The following is a 16,805-nucleotide window of genomic DNA, read 5'->3' as shown; positions in this document are numbered from 1 at the left end:
TAGGGTCAAAATCCTGGAACTCGTTACCTAACAGCACTGTGGGAGAACATTCACCACACGGAAGGCAGCGGTTCAAGAAGGTGGCTCACCACTACGTTCTCAAGGGCAATAAATGCTGGCCTTGCCAGTGATGCCCACATCCCATGAGCGAATTAAATAAAACTGAAGGGTTGACTATACTATCGACAACAACTTGCATTTATGTAGCCTTTAACGTAGTAAAATGTCCCAAGGTGCTTTACAGGAGCGTTAGCAAACAAAATTTAACACCGAGCCACATAAGGGGATATTAGGACAGGTGAACAAAAGCTTGGTCAAAGAGGAAGGCTTAAAGGAGGAGAGATAGGTTTATGGAGGGAATTCCAGAGCTTAGGGACTAGGCAGCTGAAGGCATGGCCGCCAATGGTGGAGCAATGAAAATTGGGGATGTGCAATAGGCCAGAATTGGGGGAGCGCAGAGATCTCGGTGGGTTGTAGCGATGGAAGTGGTTACAGAGGCAGAGAGGGGAGAGGCCATGGAGGGATTTGAAAACAAGGATGAGAATTTTAAAATTGAGGCACTGCCGAACCGGGAGCCAATGTAGGTCAGCAAGCACAGATAATGGGTGAATGGGACTTGGTGTGAGTTAGGATATGGGCTGCAGAGTTTTGAATGAGCTCAAATTTACGGAGGGTGCAAGGTGGGAGGCCGGCCAGGAGAGCATTGGAATAATAGAGTCTCGAGGTAATAAAGGCATGGATGATGATTTTAGCAGATGAGGCAGGGGTAGAGATGGCCAATGTTACGGAGGTGAAAGGTAGGTTATTCTTGGTGATGGAGTGGATATGGGGTCGGAAGCTTAGCTCAAGTCAAATAGGACGCTGAGGTTGCGAACTGTCTGGTATGGCTGAGACAGTGGCCAGGGAGAGGAATGGAGTTGGTGGCTAGGGAATGGAGTTAGAGGTGGAGATCAAAGACAATGGCTTTAGTCTTCTCAAAATTTAATGTTAGAACATTTCTTCTAATGTTGGACAAGCAGCATGACAAATCAGAGGCAGTGGAGGGGTCAACAGAGGTGGTGGTGAGGTAGAGCTGGGTGTCGTCAGCGTACATATGGAACTTGATGCGTTTTTGGATGATGTTGCTGAGGAGTAGCATGCAGATGAGAAATAGGAGGGGGGTCAAGGATAGATCCTTGGGGGACTCCGGAGGCAACAGTGCGGGAGCGGGAGGAGAAGCCATTGCAGGTGACTCTCTGACTGGATAGGAATGGAACCAGACGAGGGCAGTCCCACTCAGCTGGACAACAGAGGAGAGGTGTTGGAGGAGGATGATGGGGTCAATCATGTCAAAAATTGTAGACAGGTCAAGATGGAGTAGTTGACCATGGTCACAGTCACATAGGATGTCATTTGTGACTTTGATTAGGGCCGGTTCAGTACTGTGGCGGGGCGGAAACCTGATTGGAGGGGATCAAACATGGAGTTGTGGGAAAGGTTGGCATGGAACTTTAACAGGGGACAACACATTTAAGGACTATGGGGAGGAAAGTGAGGTTGGAGATGGGGCAATAGTTTGCAAGGACAGAGGGGTCAAGGATGGATTCTTTGAGGAAGCAGGGACAGTTCTTGAGGAGATGAAACCATTAACAATATCAGCTAACATGGGGGCCAGAAAGGGAAGTTGGGTGTGCAGTTGGAGGGAGCAGGAGGTGGGTCTCGTGGATAAGATGATAAGTAGAAGGTGTATGACTAATATTTCCTATAATCACCTTTAAACTAATAGAAGTCATATTACAAGTTACTCAGAGTTCATCCCCTCTCATCCAAGGATTATACTTTACTCTCAGCATCAGAGCTGTTTTGCTCAGTACCATTACATTTGTCCCAGGAGCTTCAGTCCCTCTATCAGCCTTTTCTTCTAACCCATTCAATTATGAATAATTAAAGAAAAAGCCTCCCAATTGCACATGCATGAATTATGATGTGAGGGGGGGGGGGAAAGAGAAGAGAAAGAGAAAACTCCCATACATGCCCAGTAACATAACATTGTCAAAATGTCCTACAGCATTAATATAGGTATGATAAGAAAACTGCCTCGTTTTGAGCGATGTCTTCATTTTTAAAATGAAAAGCGTCCTTCACATCAGGATCAGCCACAGTTATCAATAAGGACAATCATGCAAACACGACCCCACTTTGAAATAATGAAACCAGGTTGCATCACATCAGGTGGAGTCCATGTTACTCTCACCACCATATCGAACATGCACCTTTCATGAACCGAGATTGCTGGAGGACCTATCGTTGAATTTGCAGTGACTGATGGCAGGCTAAAATGAACTCTCAATGAGTTGGGCAAAAGACCACAGCCAGAAACAATTGTAACTACTTCAGAATATACATGACAGTTACAACAAGCAGGCTATATTTGTTATTCTGGGACCACATTGTTTCCACTTAGCACTGCACATTTTTGAAATTAATACTTTCAGTGATATAATAAAATATCTACTACAGTGGGAAGAAAGTCATGTACAGTAAGGGTGGTGATTTTGAAGAGCCAACTCATCAATTGGAAGCTCAGAGATGAATTGTTCTTTACCTGGTCCTAGATCTGTAACAAGGTAAGCCTCTACAAGGACCCGTTAGGTTTGCCAATTCTCGTTGGATGTCTTCCTGGAGGTTTCATCACATGACCTCCTGCCTCCAACTGCCCTGCCCCCACACTCCTCATTGGTCACACAACATGCCCATCTTCGTGGCGCACTGCGTTCACACGCCAATTGGAAAGTAAACAAACTCTTCAGATAGAACACAAATGTGCCAGATCGACAGCTAATTCTTGACTGTCAAACAGTTTTCCCCCCATCTCCAGTATTTTATAACTAGAACAAAAGTGTTCAATGAAAAAAAAACTTTTTTTTAAAATGCCCCCTATGATTTCACACATAGGTTGCTCACAGCAGTGTCCAAGAGATTAATCTTTAATTCCTGGAGACTCCAGGACAATTCCGACAACCCTAGGGCCTGTATGGGCTGGACAAAACTCAGTTCCAACTGGTCCAAGAATTAAGTCTTCTTCAACCAGTATGGAGTCACTAGGGCAGTTGCTGCACCCTCCACTCAGATCTCATTATCGATACAGAGCATGGGAGAAAAAGTAGCATGATGTGTGTTAACTCCCACCCAGGAGTCAGACAGGATGTCATGAGATGAACTTCTGGGTAATTCCACCAGTCAAATATAATCCGAGATGGTCAAAGGTAGTCAGTCTGCTTGCACCACCGTATCTCGCCATAGCTTAAGGGGTCCAATGTGACTCTGTGGCTTAGAAGGCATTGAACAAAAAGGATAGTGATGCTGATGACACCAATGCCATATGCATACAGACCCAGACAACGGTCCAGAATCAGACCCTTGCCATTCACAGTAATGACTGTCCAGACACTCGATGGTTTCCTGCGGACTGCTCAAAGTTTAAGACAGATCATGTACCACACCCCCTCGATCTATATTTCCTAGAAATCCTAGGAGAAAAGTGGTCACCAAGATGGGAGGCAAAAGTGAAAAGTATGAGTGCAATCTGTTCAATTTATTGGATTAGACCACTTACTGAAAAAGCAATCTATTCAGATTTTGTAATGTTAAAGAGTACAACACACAAGTTTGCATCAACTACAGCGAAACACGCCATTTTGATATTCAAGAATTACCAGTGGTCACTTCAGTATGTAGCCTTATGCAAGGGAAATTCAAGTCAGACACTCAATATCATAAAACTCATTCCTTTTCCGTTGGCTTCTGCTTGATTAGACCCTGATCAAAGGGCCTTCCTCTCGGAGGAGCCACAAAATCATAAGATACAGATTTGAGCTACATTCCCAATAAATTTCTGAAGGGAGAGAATTCAGTATCTCCACGAGGTTATTATGCACTTCCGAGTACATGGCTAAAGAGTAGCACTGGTAGCAGCAAGCTGTCTTCTCTATTGTAGAGGCATGAGGTTGAGTAGAAATTTGATAGGGAAGGAAAGAGGGACAGGGAAGGAAGAAAAAGCTGGTGTGCCCGTCATGAATAGTATCCTCACGGGTGGTAATCTCAGGATTACTACTCAAGCCACGAGTTAATTGGCATAGGGATAGGCAGATCAGAAAGGTGAATGTGTGGCTGAAAAAGTGGTGTAGGAAGGAGGGGTTCCATTTCATGGGACACTGGCACCAGTACTGGGACAGGAAGGAGTTGTACTGCTGGGACAGGCTCCACCTGAACTGGAATGGGACTAGGGTCTTAGCAGAAAGAATAGGGCAGCAAATAAGGCTTTAAATAGGCAAGGCTGGAGGGGGGGGGGGGGGCGGTGGTAGCAATAACAAAAGCCTAAAGATAAAAGAAACAGGAGATGAGGATAAAGGTCAGTCCAGGGTAAGGAATAAAGGTAACAAACGGTCAAGAAACAAATACAATTATAAAACAGAAGTATAAAAGGACTTAAAATGAAAGTAAAAGAAACAACCATTAAATACGAATTAAACTATGTCTGCGGCAATGTACCAGTGTCCAAAATACAACGGGGGAACTAAAGGCAATAATCCGTGGCGAGGAACCAGACATAGCAAGAACAACAAACACAACTACATAAAGAACAGGACTGGCAACTAAATATTGCAGGTTATAACACGATCAGAAAGTATAGGGAAGGAAGGGAGGGGTGGAGTAGCTGTACCAATTAGTGATAACAATGGAAGTAGAAAAGAGGAATATAACAGAAGGATAAAAACAGAAATAAAAGACAAGGGATCGATCACGCTAATAGGGGTATACTACAGACTACCTAATGGTGGAAAGGAGGTGGAGGAAGAAATATGCAAGCAAATGTGAAATGAGTGAAAAACATAGATTAATAATCATGGGAGATTTTAACAACCCCTAAATAAATTGGTAAGAAGAGGTAGGTAAAGGGGTTTTTACAATGTGTGCAGGACTCATTTTTTACCGAGTATGTAAAAAGCCCAAGAGAGGAAGCACTACTGGATCTAGTAATGGGAAATGAACCAGAACAGATGAGAGAAGGAAGCGTAGGGGAACATCTAGGCAATGGTGATCACAACATAATAAGGTTTAAGATGAAGATTGAGAAGGATATAGGACAGATAAAGACCAAAGTAATAATTAGGAAAAAAGCTGACTTTAAGGGGATGAGAATGGAACTAGGGAAAATAAATTGGAAAAATTTACTGACAAAGAAATCCAACAACAGTGGGAAACATTTAACACGGTGATCGAGTGTGTCCAGGAGAAATATATCCCATTAAAAAACAAGTACAAACTAGCTGGTAATAACACACCATGGATGAACAAAGAAATAAAGGCAAAAATTAAACTAAGGAATAAAGCATACACTAAGTACATAGACAATAAAAAAGAGGATGACAAAAGGGAATATGAAAATGTTAGGAAAGAAGTCAAAACAACAATTAGGAAGGCAAAGAGAAACTATTAAATTAAATTATCAAGTAATATAAAAAAAGTCAAGTATTCTAGACATAAAATAACAAAAGAAAAATCAGGATAGGGATAGGGCCACCACAGAGGTAATGATAGCGAAATGGTAGAAATATTAAATAATTACTTTGCCTCAGTATTTACCAGGCAGACATTAGAAGAGATCAAAAAAGACATTTAAGATAGAAAGTATGGGGTGTGTGGGGGGGGGGGGGGGGGGGGGGAGGGGGGAGGTGGGGAGATAATTGATAAACTGATCAAACTTGTAGAGTATTAAAACCCCTGGTCCAGATGGATTGCATCCATGCATATTAAAAGAAGTTAGGGAAAAGATTGCAGAAGCACTATTTTTTATATATATATAGAAATTTATTAGAAAAGGGAATAGTGCCAGGGGACTGGCGGACTACTAATGTGATTTCTATATTTAAAAAGGGAGATAGAACAAGTCCAGGGAACTAAACACCAATTAGCTTAACGTGGGTGGTAGGAAAGATAATGGAATCCTTACTCAAAGATGTAATAGAAAAACATCTAGAAACCGAAAATATAATAAAGAATAGTCAGCACAGTTTTCAAAAGGAAAGGTTGTGCCTGAACAACCGTATTGAATTCTTTGAAGTAACAAAAAGGGTAGACAAGGATAATGCAGCAGATGTAATATATTTGGATTTTCAAAAGGCCTTCGATAAGGTAGACTCGATAGTAGACTCATGACTAAGGTCAGAACACGTGGAGTGAGGGGACAAGTAGCAGAATGGATAGCAAGCTGGCTACAAAACAGAAACGAAAGGGTAGAGGTTAAAGGTAGTAACTCAGACTGGCAAAAGGTAGGAAGTGGTTATCCACAAGGATCGCCATTTACATAAATGACTTGGACTCAGGAATCGGAAGTACAATTTCAAAATTTGTTGATGACACCAAATTGGGTGGTCTAGTTAATGCTGAGGAGGACTGCGACAAAATACAGGAAGACATTAATAAACTTGTAAAATGGGCGTGTAATTGGCAAATGAATTTCAATATAGATAAATGTGAGGTGGTACATTTTGGTAGAAAGAATAAGGAGGCCACATATTCCATTTTAAAAATAAGAGTCTAAATGGGATACAGGAGCAGAGGGATCCGGGGGGTATAGATATACAAATTACTAATAGCAGCGACGCAGGTCATAAAAAAAACAAAAAGCACTAGGGTTCATTTCGAGAGGGATAGAATTGGAAAGCAGGGACGTTATGTTAAACTTGTATAGATCCTCGGTTAGACCACACTTGGAGAAATGTGAACAGTTTTGGTCTCCATATTATAAAAAGAATATGGAGGCACTGGTGCAAAAATGATTTACTAGAATGATACCAAAACTGAGAGGTTACATCTATCAGGAAAGATTGAACAGGCTAGGGCAGTTTTCTCTCGAAAAGAAAAGACTGAGGGGTGACCTGATAGAGGTCTTTAAGATTATGAAAGGGTTTGATAGGGTAGACATTGAGATGTTGTTTCCACTTGCAGGGGAGACCAGAACTAGGGACCAATATAAGATCGTCATTAATAAATCCAACACGGAATTCAGGAGAAACTTCTTTACCCAGAGAGTGGTTAGAATGTGGAACTCGTTACCACAAGAAGTAGTTGAGACGATTAGCATAGATACATTTAAGGGGAAGCTAGATAAACACATGAGTGAGAAAGGAATAGAAGGATACGATTTGGTGGGGTTAGATGAACAAAGGTGGGAGGAGGCGTGGGCCTGTTGGGCTGAATGGCCTGTTTCTGTGCTGTACATTCAATGTAATTCTATGTAGTATCCCCTCCCAAAAAAAAGCACCCATATAATCCATGAAACCAAAAGTTTTGACAGCACTGCTTTAAATCACCAACTGTGAAAGACCAGATAGGAATGTGAGATAACCAAAAGCATGATATTCTGAGGCCATTGATTCTCAAAATGTAAGAGGCTGCTTTCATGATTCTTCTTGTTGGTAACCTGGGTTTATAATGGTGCTATGAGGAGGATGGCTGTGAATAGAACTAATTAGTGATAACCTTGTAAAAAAAAGTATGAATAAGTTTTGCAGCTGTATCCATCACATTTTCCATAAAAAGTTACTATTGGAATAGTAGAGCAGGTAGATTTTATGATAAAGGATCGAAAGACTGTAGTTTACAGCAAACTTTCAAAAGGTTTTCAGATACTTATTGTGTGTATCTGAATAAAAATCAAATGTTCTGTATTCTAAACGGAAAATCTTCCAAGCAATTGTTTATGGAATTACACTGTAAAAATTAAATCAATAATTATTAGAGTGAAGCCTTTAGTTATGTTCTTACCCAGATTGGCGTACATAACAAAGAGGTTGAAGTACTGTGTCAAGTGCCGCCCATGCTCAGACACTTCTCGTCGCAGTAGATTCAGAACAGCTCTGAGAAGGTGATCACTGAGACTTAAATTGTCAAAAGCCTGTTAAACACAAATAGTTAGCAAAAAATAACTATTAGTCCAATTCACAATAAAATACAACTATGGATTGTACACACTTCTTTGAAGAACAATTTTTTTTCTCGCCTCTTCTCCTAAAGCCATCAACTCTTTGCTGCAATGTGCCTCCACCTTGCGAGATTGGTCATTATTCATGAGTGAGCTTTGACATTCTATTTGGCTAAGTCATGTACTAAAAATGTTAGATTGCCTATCTCCAATATGACCATCCTGGTTGACTGAAGTTAAATCTGCAGAAGTTTTATTTAACATCCTATGGGAAAATTAATTGCAGTATCATCCCTTTAAGAAAAAAAAGCACCTTGCACAGTCATCGTTCCCAGTTCTACTGTACAATTGATCCTATTATAGGCTGCATCCTCAGTTTTTTGTCCAGTGTAAACAGCATTCAGACCCGGGGAACAGCAGAGCATTTGAACAACATAACAGCAAGTAGGTCCAAGCCATGCAATGTAAGACAAGGAAAGTTACAAGCTGGGAGGGAGATCTGTTAGTGGGAGTTTGAATATCAAAGGATGGAGAGCATACAAAGGGGAGGTTATCTAACACCCTTCCTTGATTTTTTTCAATCTCCACATACAATAAGAATATACCCAAATACTCCAAGGCTAGGAAGTGAGGTTGTTGAGGACTTGTAATATCATTCTGGAGTGCTGTGGCACCAAAATGCTCACCATCCCAAGCTGTCAAGACAATAATACTTCATAAAAGCAGGGGCACAGCTCCAGGTCACTGTTTTGCAGATAGACCCATAAATAACCCTTTACATATTGATCAAAGAGGCCAAAGCAAGAGCTCTAAATGTTCCTGAACAGGGAATAGCACAAGATAAAATCCAGTAGCAATTTACTAATCTCCATTTAGTAGTAGACTTACATCATGTTTTATTTCCAAAGCAGATGAATAATTGCATGCATTGACAAAACTATTTTCTCTCATCTACATAAAGACCAGAGTCTTGTGGCAACCAAACAATACCTTTCATTGGAAGGAGCATAAAGTGGTGAGTAAACATTAATACTGATTTGTTGAGACAAATGAAACTGAGAAACAAATTGGGCGCAGGAAATAATATGGCTTGAAAGCTATCCTATCTGCAAGACAGAAGGGGTAAAGTTGGCTCCACCGTGTGCACATGCAGTTTGCTAACCCCAAGCTCCAGTGCACGAAGGGTATGACATTTTTTTTTTGAAGTTCACTGGAGTATTAGGTGCAAAGGTTTGCAGCATTAGCTTCTATTTGGCATCATAAGCCTTCATAGTAGACATTTCCAGCAGTTAGCAACATTGGCATAACTAACTGTTAGAACTTCACTTCTCTAAGACATCAAGAGCCCCAATGCCAATTATAAGTTATGGGAATAGTCATGCCACAGTGGACCTTTCATTTGAGTGCGAAGGTAATCTCTGGTGGGATCTTGATGGGCCAGTCCTTCCTCAGACAATAGGAAGGTGACCTATGTTGAAGGGGAGCTGACAAGGCGTTATCTCGCCTTACTTGAGGATTGGCAGGCCATCCAAGGCAACTACTGGGCTATTTAGTGATCTGAAACATAATTCCAGTTGTTTCCTGCGCCAAAGCATGGCTATGAGGTGTCTCTCCAGAAAGTATTACTTATTGAAGATCAAATGGTTTGTTTAATATTGTCCCTGCTGAAGCCATTTACCATTTCCTTCTGTAAGCCTGGCAAGGCCTGGCTAGTCAGATCCACAAAGCTTACAGAGCACCAATGCCAAATCTACACGGCATTGATGCAGAGGTAAAGAATGATCTTTATCCTACTTCTTGATTAATAGATCATCCTTGTGTTCTCTTCACACCCTAGCTGATCTGTTCCAAAATTGAATGAGGACCATTTGGAACTCCAGTCAATTGTTGATGTCCCAGGAAACTTGGTCTTCTCTCCAAGTCACTAGTCTTGTATAGCATTTGAATATGTTGATATCATGAATCTGCTCTCCCCCAAGCCGATAAACTATAATTAAAACTTCTCATGTGGAGACAACAGAGATCTGCTGCTGATGGCCAGGGAAAAACAGAGGGCTCTTTCAACAGCAGATCTTTTAGACGGAGGCAAGGGAAGATCACATCACTGCTAAAGGCATGATGTGCTTACAGGGAAATCCCCAAGTGATTTTCTCCTGTGGAATGTTGACCTATAACAAGCTGTCCATACAGATTGAACACAAGAAAGAATAGGCATTTAGTGTACATTTTTGCAGAACTTCAGTATCATTTCACTGAACATTGTTTTGATCCCTTCATAGTTCCAAACTTTAGCATCAGAATTTGGATTAACCGGACCAGTTTTAAAATTTTACTGGGAACAGTTGTATTTTTTTTTTAGAAATTCTGCTCAAACTGGATACGAACTTACCATATGTTGAAATACAGGGAACAGAATAGCTACACTCTTAAATGGAAAGCATTCTTCACACACCATTAGATAAGCCCAAGATATCAAAGAATAATGTGGGGTGGGGAAGTGACCAGAGCACCACATAAAGTAAGTTTTGTGTATTAGCATACCAGTTTTACGAGTCTCCTTGTAAGTTTCAGTTAAAATAAAGCCCTCCTGAGCTTTCTCAGTTCCGTTCCCCCCCCACCACCCCAGGAGAAAAGCAAACCAATATGTACCAACCTATAACATCAAAATATATTTTGAACAAAGTTAGCCATTGCATACCTAAGTTTGAACTCATAAGAGATAAGTGGGTATATGGGGAATGCATTCCATTCAAGGAACGAAGATGACCATACTAGTTGTTATCATCTGGAATGCACTGCCCGAAAGGGTGTTGGAAGCAGATTTAATAGTAACTTTCAAAAGGGAATTGGATAAATACTTGATGGGGAAAAAATTGCAGGGCTATGAGGAAAAAGCAGTGGAGTGGGACGGGACTAATTGGATAGCTCTTCCAAAGAGCTGGCACAGGCACGATGGGTCAAATGGTTCCCTTCTGTGCTGTATGATACTATCATTCGACTAGGTAGGTAATCTATCTTTATTTACATCCTCTAAATATCACGTAGAGGCTAAGTAAATACAGTCTACTCCTTTCGAAGTCTCTTCATGCAAATTCTGATAATTACATTTTTTTCAACACTAAATTCCCAATTTGCTTAATTCAAATTACAGAATATATATTTTTTAAGTACAAAAAACTAGTATCCATCCAGAAGGACAGGACTTTTGGGCAATGTCAATACCTACATTAAGGAAAGGTCTTCCAAAGAAGAAGCAACCCCTTGAGAGGACAAGTTTAATTAAATCATAAAATGTATAGAGATTGATCTACATAGCAGGCTTAAAGATATTTGAAATGCAAAGAGGGTAGACTGGAAAGGAGGAATTAAATTTTCTTTCCTCAAGTAATAACATAAGAATGCACTCAGCAGGCCATTTTTTAAGCCTTTAAGAAAATCTAGACTCCGGAGTCCTGGAAGAAACTATTCTTAAATGAAAAAATATTTTTTGAAGAAATGTTAAATAATAAACATTGCAACTTACTACAGAAGACCGAGGTGTGAATAGCTACCGGTGTAGATTGATCTGAGAGGAATTGAGGCTGAGACTGCCAAACTGTCCTGTATCATGGCACGCGTAGCAAGGCGAGTCCACATGACAGTGAAGTTTGCTTACCTTTCTTATGGGCATTAAGAGTCAAAATTCAGTAATCAACCCTAATGACTACAAATTGTGTTATCCAATTAAGTGTTCTATTTATCACAGAAAACCTCTAATCTGAAAGATTAAAGTGTTAACACATCTACAATAGAAGAAACTTCTTGCAAAACTTATCCTCTCAAGAATCAAACTAACAAATGGACACTCTCAGGGTGCAGTGCGAGATATGGCTATCATCTATAATTCTTACAGTTCAATCAGCACACAATATGATCAAGAATTACATTTTCTTCTGTCAGTGAAACAGAGGCAGTTGAAAATGACTAAGAATAGGGGGAGATTGAAGGAAAGGGAAAGAAAAAGACAGGGGAGAGGTTGAAGACAAGTTCCACCCCAAATTCTGCAGGGATCATGACAGGTGAATGCCACATTAAATGATGCATTACGAGTCAAGCAAGATGGAGGGATTGAGAATTGAATCAATGAGCTATCAATACAGGTTGCTGTAAAGGAAGGCACATTAGAAACTGTCACAGTGGCTTGTGCTCCAGTGAAGTACTTTTAGGCAGAGATTATTTAAACCCAGAAGACCCAGCACTTAAGAGAATTTGGTTGGGGCTTCTGATGAGAACCATTTCTTGTAATGGCCTTGCTGATTTGTACTTAACCGTGAACATAAAGACTCCAGGATCAATCAGACACGTGGTACGTCCAATAATGAAATCTTTTCTTCCAGGTTAAGTCTGACAATATTCTAGATATTGAAAGGCATCTAGAGGTTAGCTAGGTATGGCCATACCATATGCAACTAATGATGCCTGGAGACACAGCTAAGCATTATCGCAGGGCAATATCTATAGAGTTTCCAATGCAGTCCAGTTTTTCTACTTAATATGCACTTTCCCAAAGGATGCGGTAGGTGGAGCTGCAGGCTTGCATTGTGTCTTGCAAACAGCTTCTTTCGCCACATCCTTGGAAAAGTTCACATTTCTTACATTTAAAATTTCATTTTTAGATTGGATGGGGGGGTGGGGGAAGAGATAGAGAAGGGCTCGGTTTTGGTTGGCTACGAAAATACAATCAATGGTGAGGGCATCCCACTGCAATGTGCTATATTAGCAGTATATATGTGTGACATATCACTGCAAGGTCAGAAGTTTTTTCTTGGTGGGTTATAGCCAATATTCAAGTAGAATCAAATTTTCCTTTACACTATGATACAACCTTGTTTGAGTGTCCTATTTTCACTACTATCTCAGATTATGTGTTTGCAGCTGTCATAATTGAGAATAATCTAATTCCAGAGCAAAACTGGTAGATAAAGTGAGGAAACATTTACTCCTCTGGAGCATAACGAATAAGACATAGATGCTGCCTCGAGAGGATCCATTAACTTGCAATTGTCACTTGTCTCTCTCAGTAGATAGCTGACATAACTATTTCACAGACCACCTACTGGAGTATTGGATACTACACTACGTTACCCTGTGAGATTATCTGAACCATGTGTATTGAAAAACTCAACCTCTCTCACACAATTCCTGCATTGAAATCACCATTGGTAAATGGAGAATAAATCTTAATCATTTTGCATTTTATTCTATTTGTCTTATTACATAAATTAGTACAGTAGTAGTTACCAGTAATATTATGGTGAAGGGTTACATATAACACCAAAAGAAACATGAAGCTTAAGTATCATCTGTTTGGATGCTCATTTCCTTAACAGGCCTAAATGTTAATTTACTTTGCTAAACACTTTTCTGATGATCCAGAAAAAAATTGTTTTACATGCTGCAATATATAAAAGAAAATTGCTAAATCTAGATTCTGCCTTTAAATAAAATGGGGAGATTTGACAAATTAACAAATCGCAGACTATACTAAAATATGTACAATAAAAAGGAAAAACTGCAAATGTTCGAAGTCTGAAATAAAAACAGAAAATGCTGGATATACACAGCAAGTCAGTCAGCATCTGTAAGGAGAAGGGATAGATTATGGCATTTCAAGTGTGCACTAAAGACTAAAGGCAATTAAAATGTTTTCCCTGCGCAATAATGTTATTTCCCAGCTTATGAATGTTCTTACCTGGGTGGAAGGTCCTGGGGATGCAAAAGGGGAAGGGCATGGTCCATCTTGCAAAGAGAAATGTGCAATAAATACAATGAGCTTAGCAAAAGCACTCCTCACTTCCGTACTAGGGCACTCCAGAAGGTACTCAGAGAAGCGATTTGGATAGGCAAAAAGAACATTATGTGCAAACCAACAGCGTACATTCTTGCTGTGGCGGAGCAGGATACACAATGCATCATACCTGTGGGGGAAAGAAGAGGCCGTTTCTCAAAAACTGTATACAATATAGAGTACAGCTTAAAATGCATAGCAGAATGGTAAAATTATTCTCCCAATGCTCCGATCAATTCGGTCTCGGATTCAATTCCTAGTCGGGCATTACAATCGCTCTCAATGCACAAATCTAGGGGGAGGAGTGTGGGCGGGGGAGGAAAAAAAAAAGTTCCCGTTGGATTGCTTCCCAGAAACCTTTCCTGGAAAAAACATCTGTGGACGTCAGCTGAGAACAGGATCTGCTAAGGTTACCCTCCATGATAAGACAGCTAGCCATTCTGTCTATACTCACACATTAAGAATGACCACTTGGAGCAAAATATGGGAAAGATGACAATACAATTCAGTACTTCAGGAGAGAGGAGAAAAAAGAAAATGAATTTTAAAAAGTGAACTGAATAATAGTTATTTTATTTTCCCCATCTCACTTGGAACTAACGCTTGCTGGAATATGGTTTAACAGGCACCAACAGCCTGGGTACACATTTTCTTTGTCAGACGATGAGTATGAGCAGGCTATTCGATCCACATACACATTTTGCAGCAAAGGCCAGTAGCAAGACTACCCACCAAGTCATTGGCGGGGGGGGGGGGGGAAGAGAAGAAATCGCTCTTGCTAGTTTTCCATTGTAGAAAGTAACAACATCGCTCCCCCATGCCAAACTACCAAGTTTTCCTCTTAGATTCACCATACAGACTATTAAAAGCAACAGTTATCTTGAGGGTTTGTCACAATTTACTCCATATCACAAGCGAGTTGCAAGTGCTTTAAGAGTTCATGATTTAAAATTAACCCCTCGCAATGTTGGTTAAAATGAAGAATTAAACTAGTCACTTCAATGCGAATAACTGAGTAATAAGGTTACCTAAATTAGTGTATAACCTAGTTATCTAAATTTTTAATGCCCTAACAAACAAATATACAATGTCTACACTAGATTTCTATGATTCTATGGCAACCGTTGCAAAATCCTTAATTGTCTTCAAATTCCCAATTCTTCTGAAGAACTACGTAATGGAGAAAGTCACTTTCATGTTTTGTTTAAAAATCTACCAAATTGTTGATCTTACATTGGTTATGCATGCTTACATACATTTTTTGTTGTACCAAGTTGTTTTTTTCCCCCTAGTCGGATAATTAACATCCAGATTTCAACATTTAGCAAAATAATTAATGATGTTACATCTTCAGCTCTCAGTTTGAGTTACATAGTTTAAAAAAAAAACTCAACAGGCTTGAAAAAAAAGCTGCACAAAAATTACGATTACAAACAAGACACTCACCATTCACTTGCTGGACCACGGACTATTTTCTTCGTGTGAAACCCAGTATTAAACAGGAATCTTGCAGCAAGTTGAATACTTATCATAGCCAGTTCTTCAGCTTCCGGTAACAAATGATCTTGCCCTGCATTAGTCAGAAATACTAAATGAAAGACAGTGTTCTACCCAAGCAAGGCAATCCTAATGGGCCCTTGCATTTGAAGCTGATCTCAAATGAAAATTTCAATGATTAACTTACTCCCAAAATTTCTAACACTCTAGGTTGACTTTGTGGAGCTTCAACATGCTACGCCACAGTACCAGCCCTCGATGATATCTACAATTTGTGCAGTGGAGGACAAAGAGCTTAGTATCCCACTTGTAGAGGTGAGGGTAATTTTCTCAAAAAAGAACCATCTAAAAAAAAATCAACCTGAAAGGAGGTGTGAAATAGGAGTGAGCATGTTTTTTTTTAATGTAATGGGCCTCGGGTGTATTTGGCGCCTCATGGGCCACACATTTAAATGAATGCTTCCATTAATTTGCATATATATCTCAAGCTGCAAATACATATCTTGACATCGTAGGAAAATAGGAATTGCTAGATGAAAAAAGGCTACAATCCATCGAGTTTGCCTTCTATCATCCTGGTAGAAGGCAACGATCATAGAGTTGTTGACCAATCATAGCAATCAATTTCTATCAATTAGTCTACAACAGATCCAGACATGACATGAGGAAAGCCCCAGTGGTGGAGTGCTTTGGGAACCATAGGTTCAAAGTTACCTGTTCCTCCCAAGCATGCCACACTTACCACATGTCGTCTCAAATTACGCATATACTGGATCCCAAAATGTTATTTTCTGAAAGAAATCCATAAAATTTTCACTGGAATGAATCAATAGCAACTGCTTCCACCATCTAACCAGGGAGCCTGTTCCATAGATTGACTCATTCAATTAAATATTGTTTCCACAGATTAGTTTTGAATTTAACCCCCCTTCAAGTACAGGGCATGTCCACTGGTTCCACTGTTCTGGACAAGGCAAAATAGCTTGTCATGGTCTAAATTAACTAGTCCCTTTAGAATCTTCAAAACAGAAAGCATATCATCTCAACATTCCTTTTTCCAGTGAGAACATACTAATTTACATAATCGCTCCTCATAATCCAATCTCACCATCCCCATAATCATTCTGGTTACTCTTCAACTGATTTAGGACGTAGTCATTTACGAGGCAATAGTGCCAAGAACAGCCCTTTCCAAACCAAGCCCAAGAAATTCAAACAAGTTACAACAGCTAATTAATACAGGGGCAAACAGAAGAGTTGACTGGGTTTCATGAACCTGATTTCCTGGCCTTGTGGGTCATAATGTGAGCATTGCAGGTCTATAAAATTACATTGTACCTATCCCCACACCATCCAATTATTAAAAACTGCCACCGTAATTCCTTCAGATCTTTTAAGACTGCCACAATGGTGATTATGGCCTTTATCTATACGTCCAATGCAGCTATAATTACAAGTTTGCAAAAAAGAGTACTGCAATTAGGAACAAACATGATACAGCATCAGTTAATGAAA

The 16,805-nt window shown here is 40.0% G+C and overlaps 1 protein-coding gene across 2 annotated transcripts in view; it reads right to left on the bottom strand.

Moving 5' to 3' along the window:
* The window catches only part of usp9 (ubiquitin specific peptidase 9), a 269,941-nt gene that overhangs the window by 30,107 nt on the left and 223,029 nt on the right, over positions 1-16,805 (bottom strand). For both annotated transcript variants that reach the window (XM_067992885.1, XM_067992886.1), the window contains exons 36-38: positions 15,240-15,363; positions 13,698-13,923; positions 7,810-7,939 (exon numbers count right to left, since the gene is read on the bottom strand). In XM_067992885.1, coding sequence (XP_067848986.1) covers positions 7,810-7,939; positions 13,698-13,923; positions 15,240-15,363 — 480 coding nt within the window. The remainder of the gene's footprint in view (positions 1-7,809; positions 7,940-13,697; positions 13,924-15,239; positions 15,364-16,805) is intronic.

This window comes from Heptranchias perlo, chromosome 11, assembly GCF_035084215.1.
Source record: "Heptranchias perlo isolate sHepPer1 chromosome 11, sHepPer1.hap1, whole genome shotgun sequence".
Taxonomy (NCBI): domain Eukaryota; kingdom Metazoa; phylum Chordata; class Chondrichthyes; order Hexanchiformes; family Hexanchidae; genus Heptranchias; species Heptranchias perlo.
Note: the sequence above shows the minus strand (reverse complement) of the source record. Positions and strands in the feature narration are given on the sequence as shown.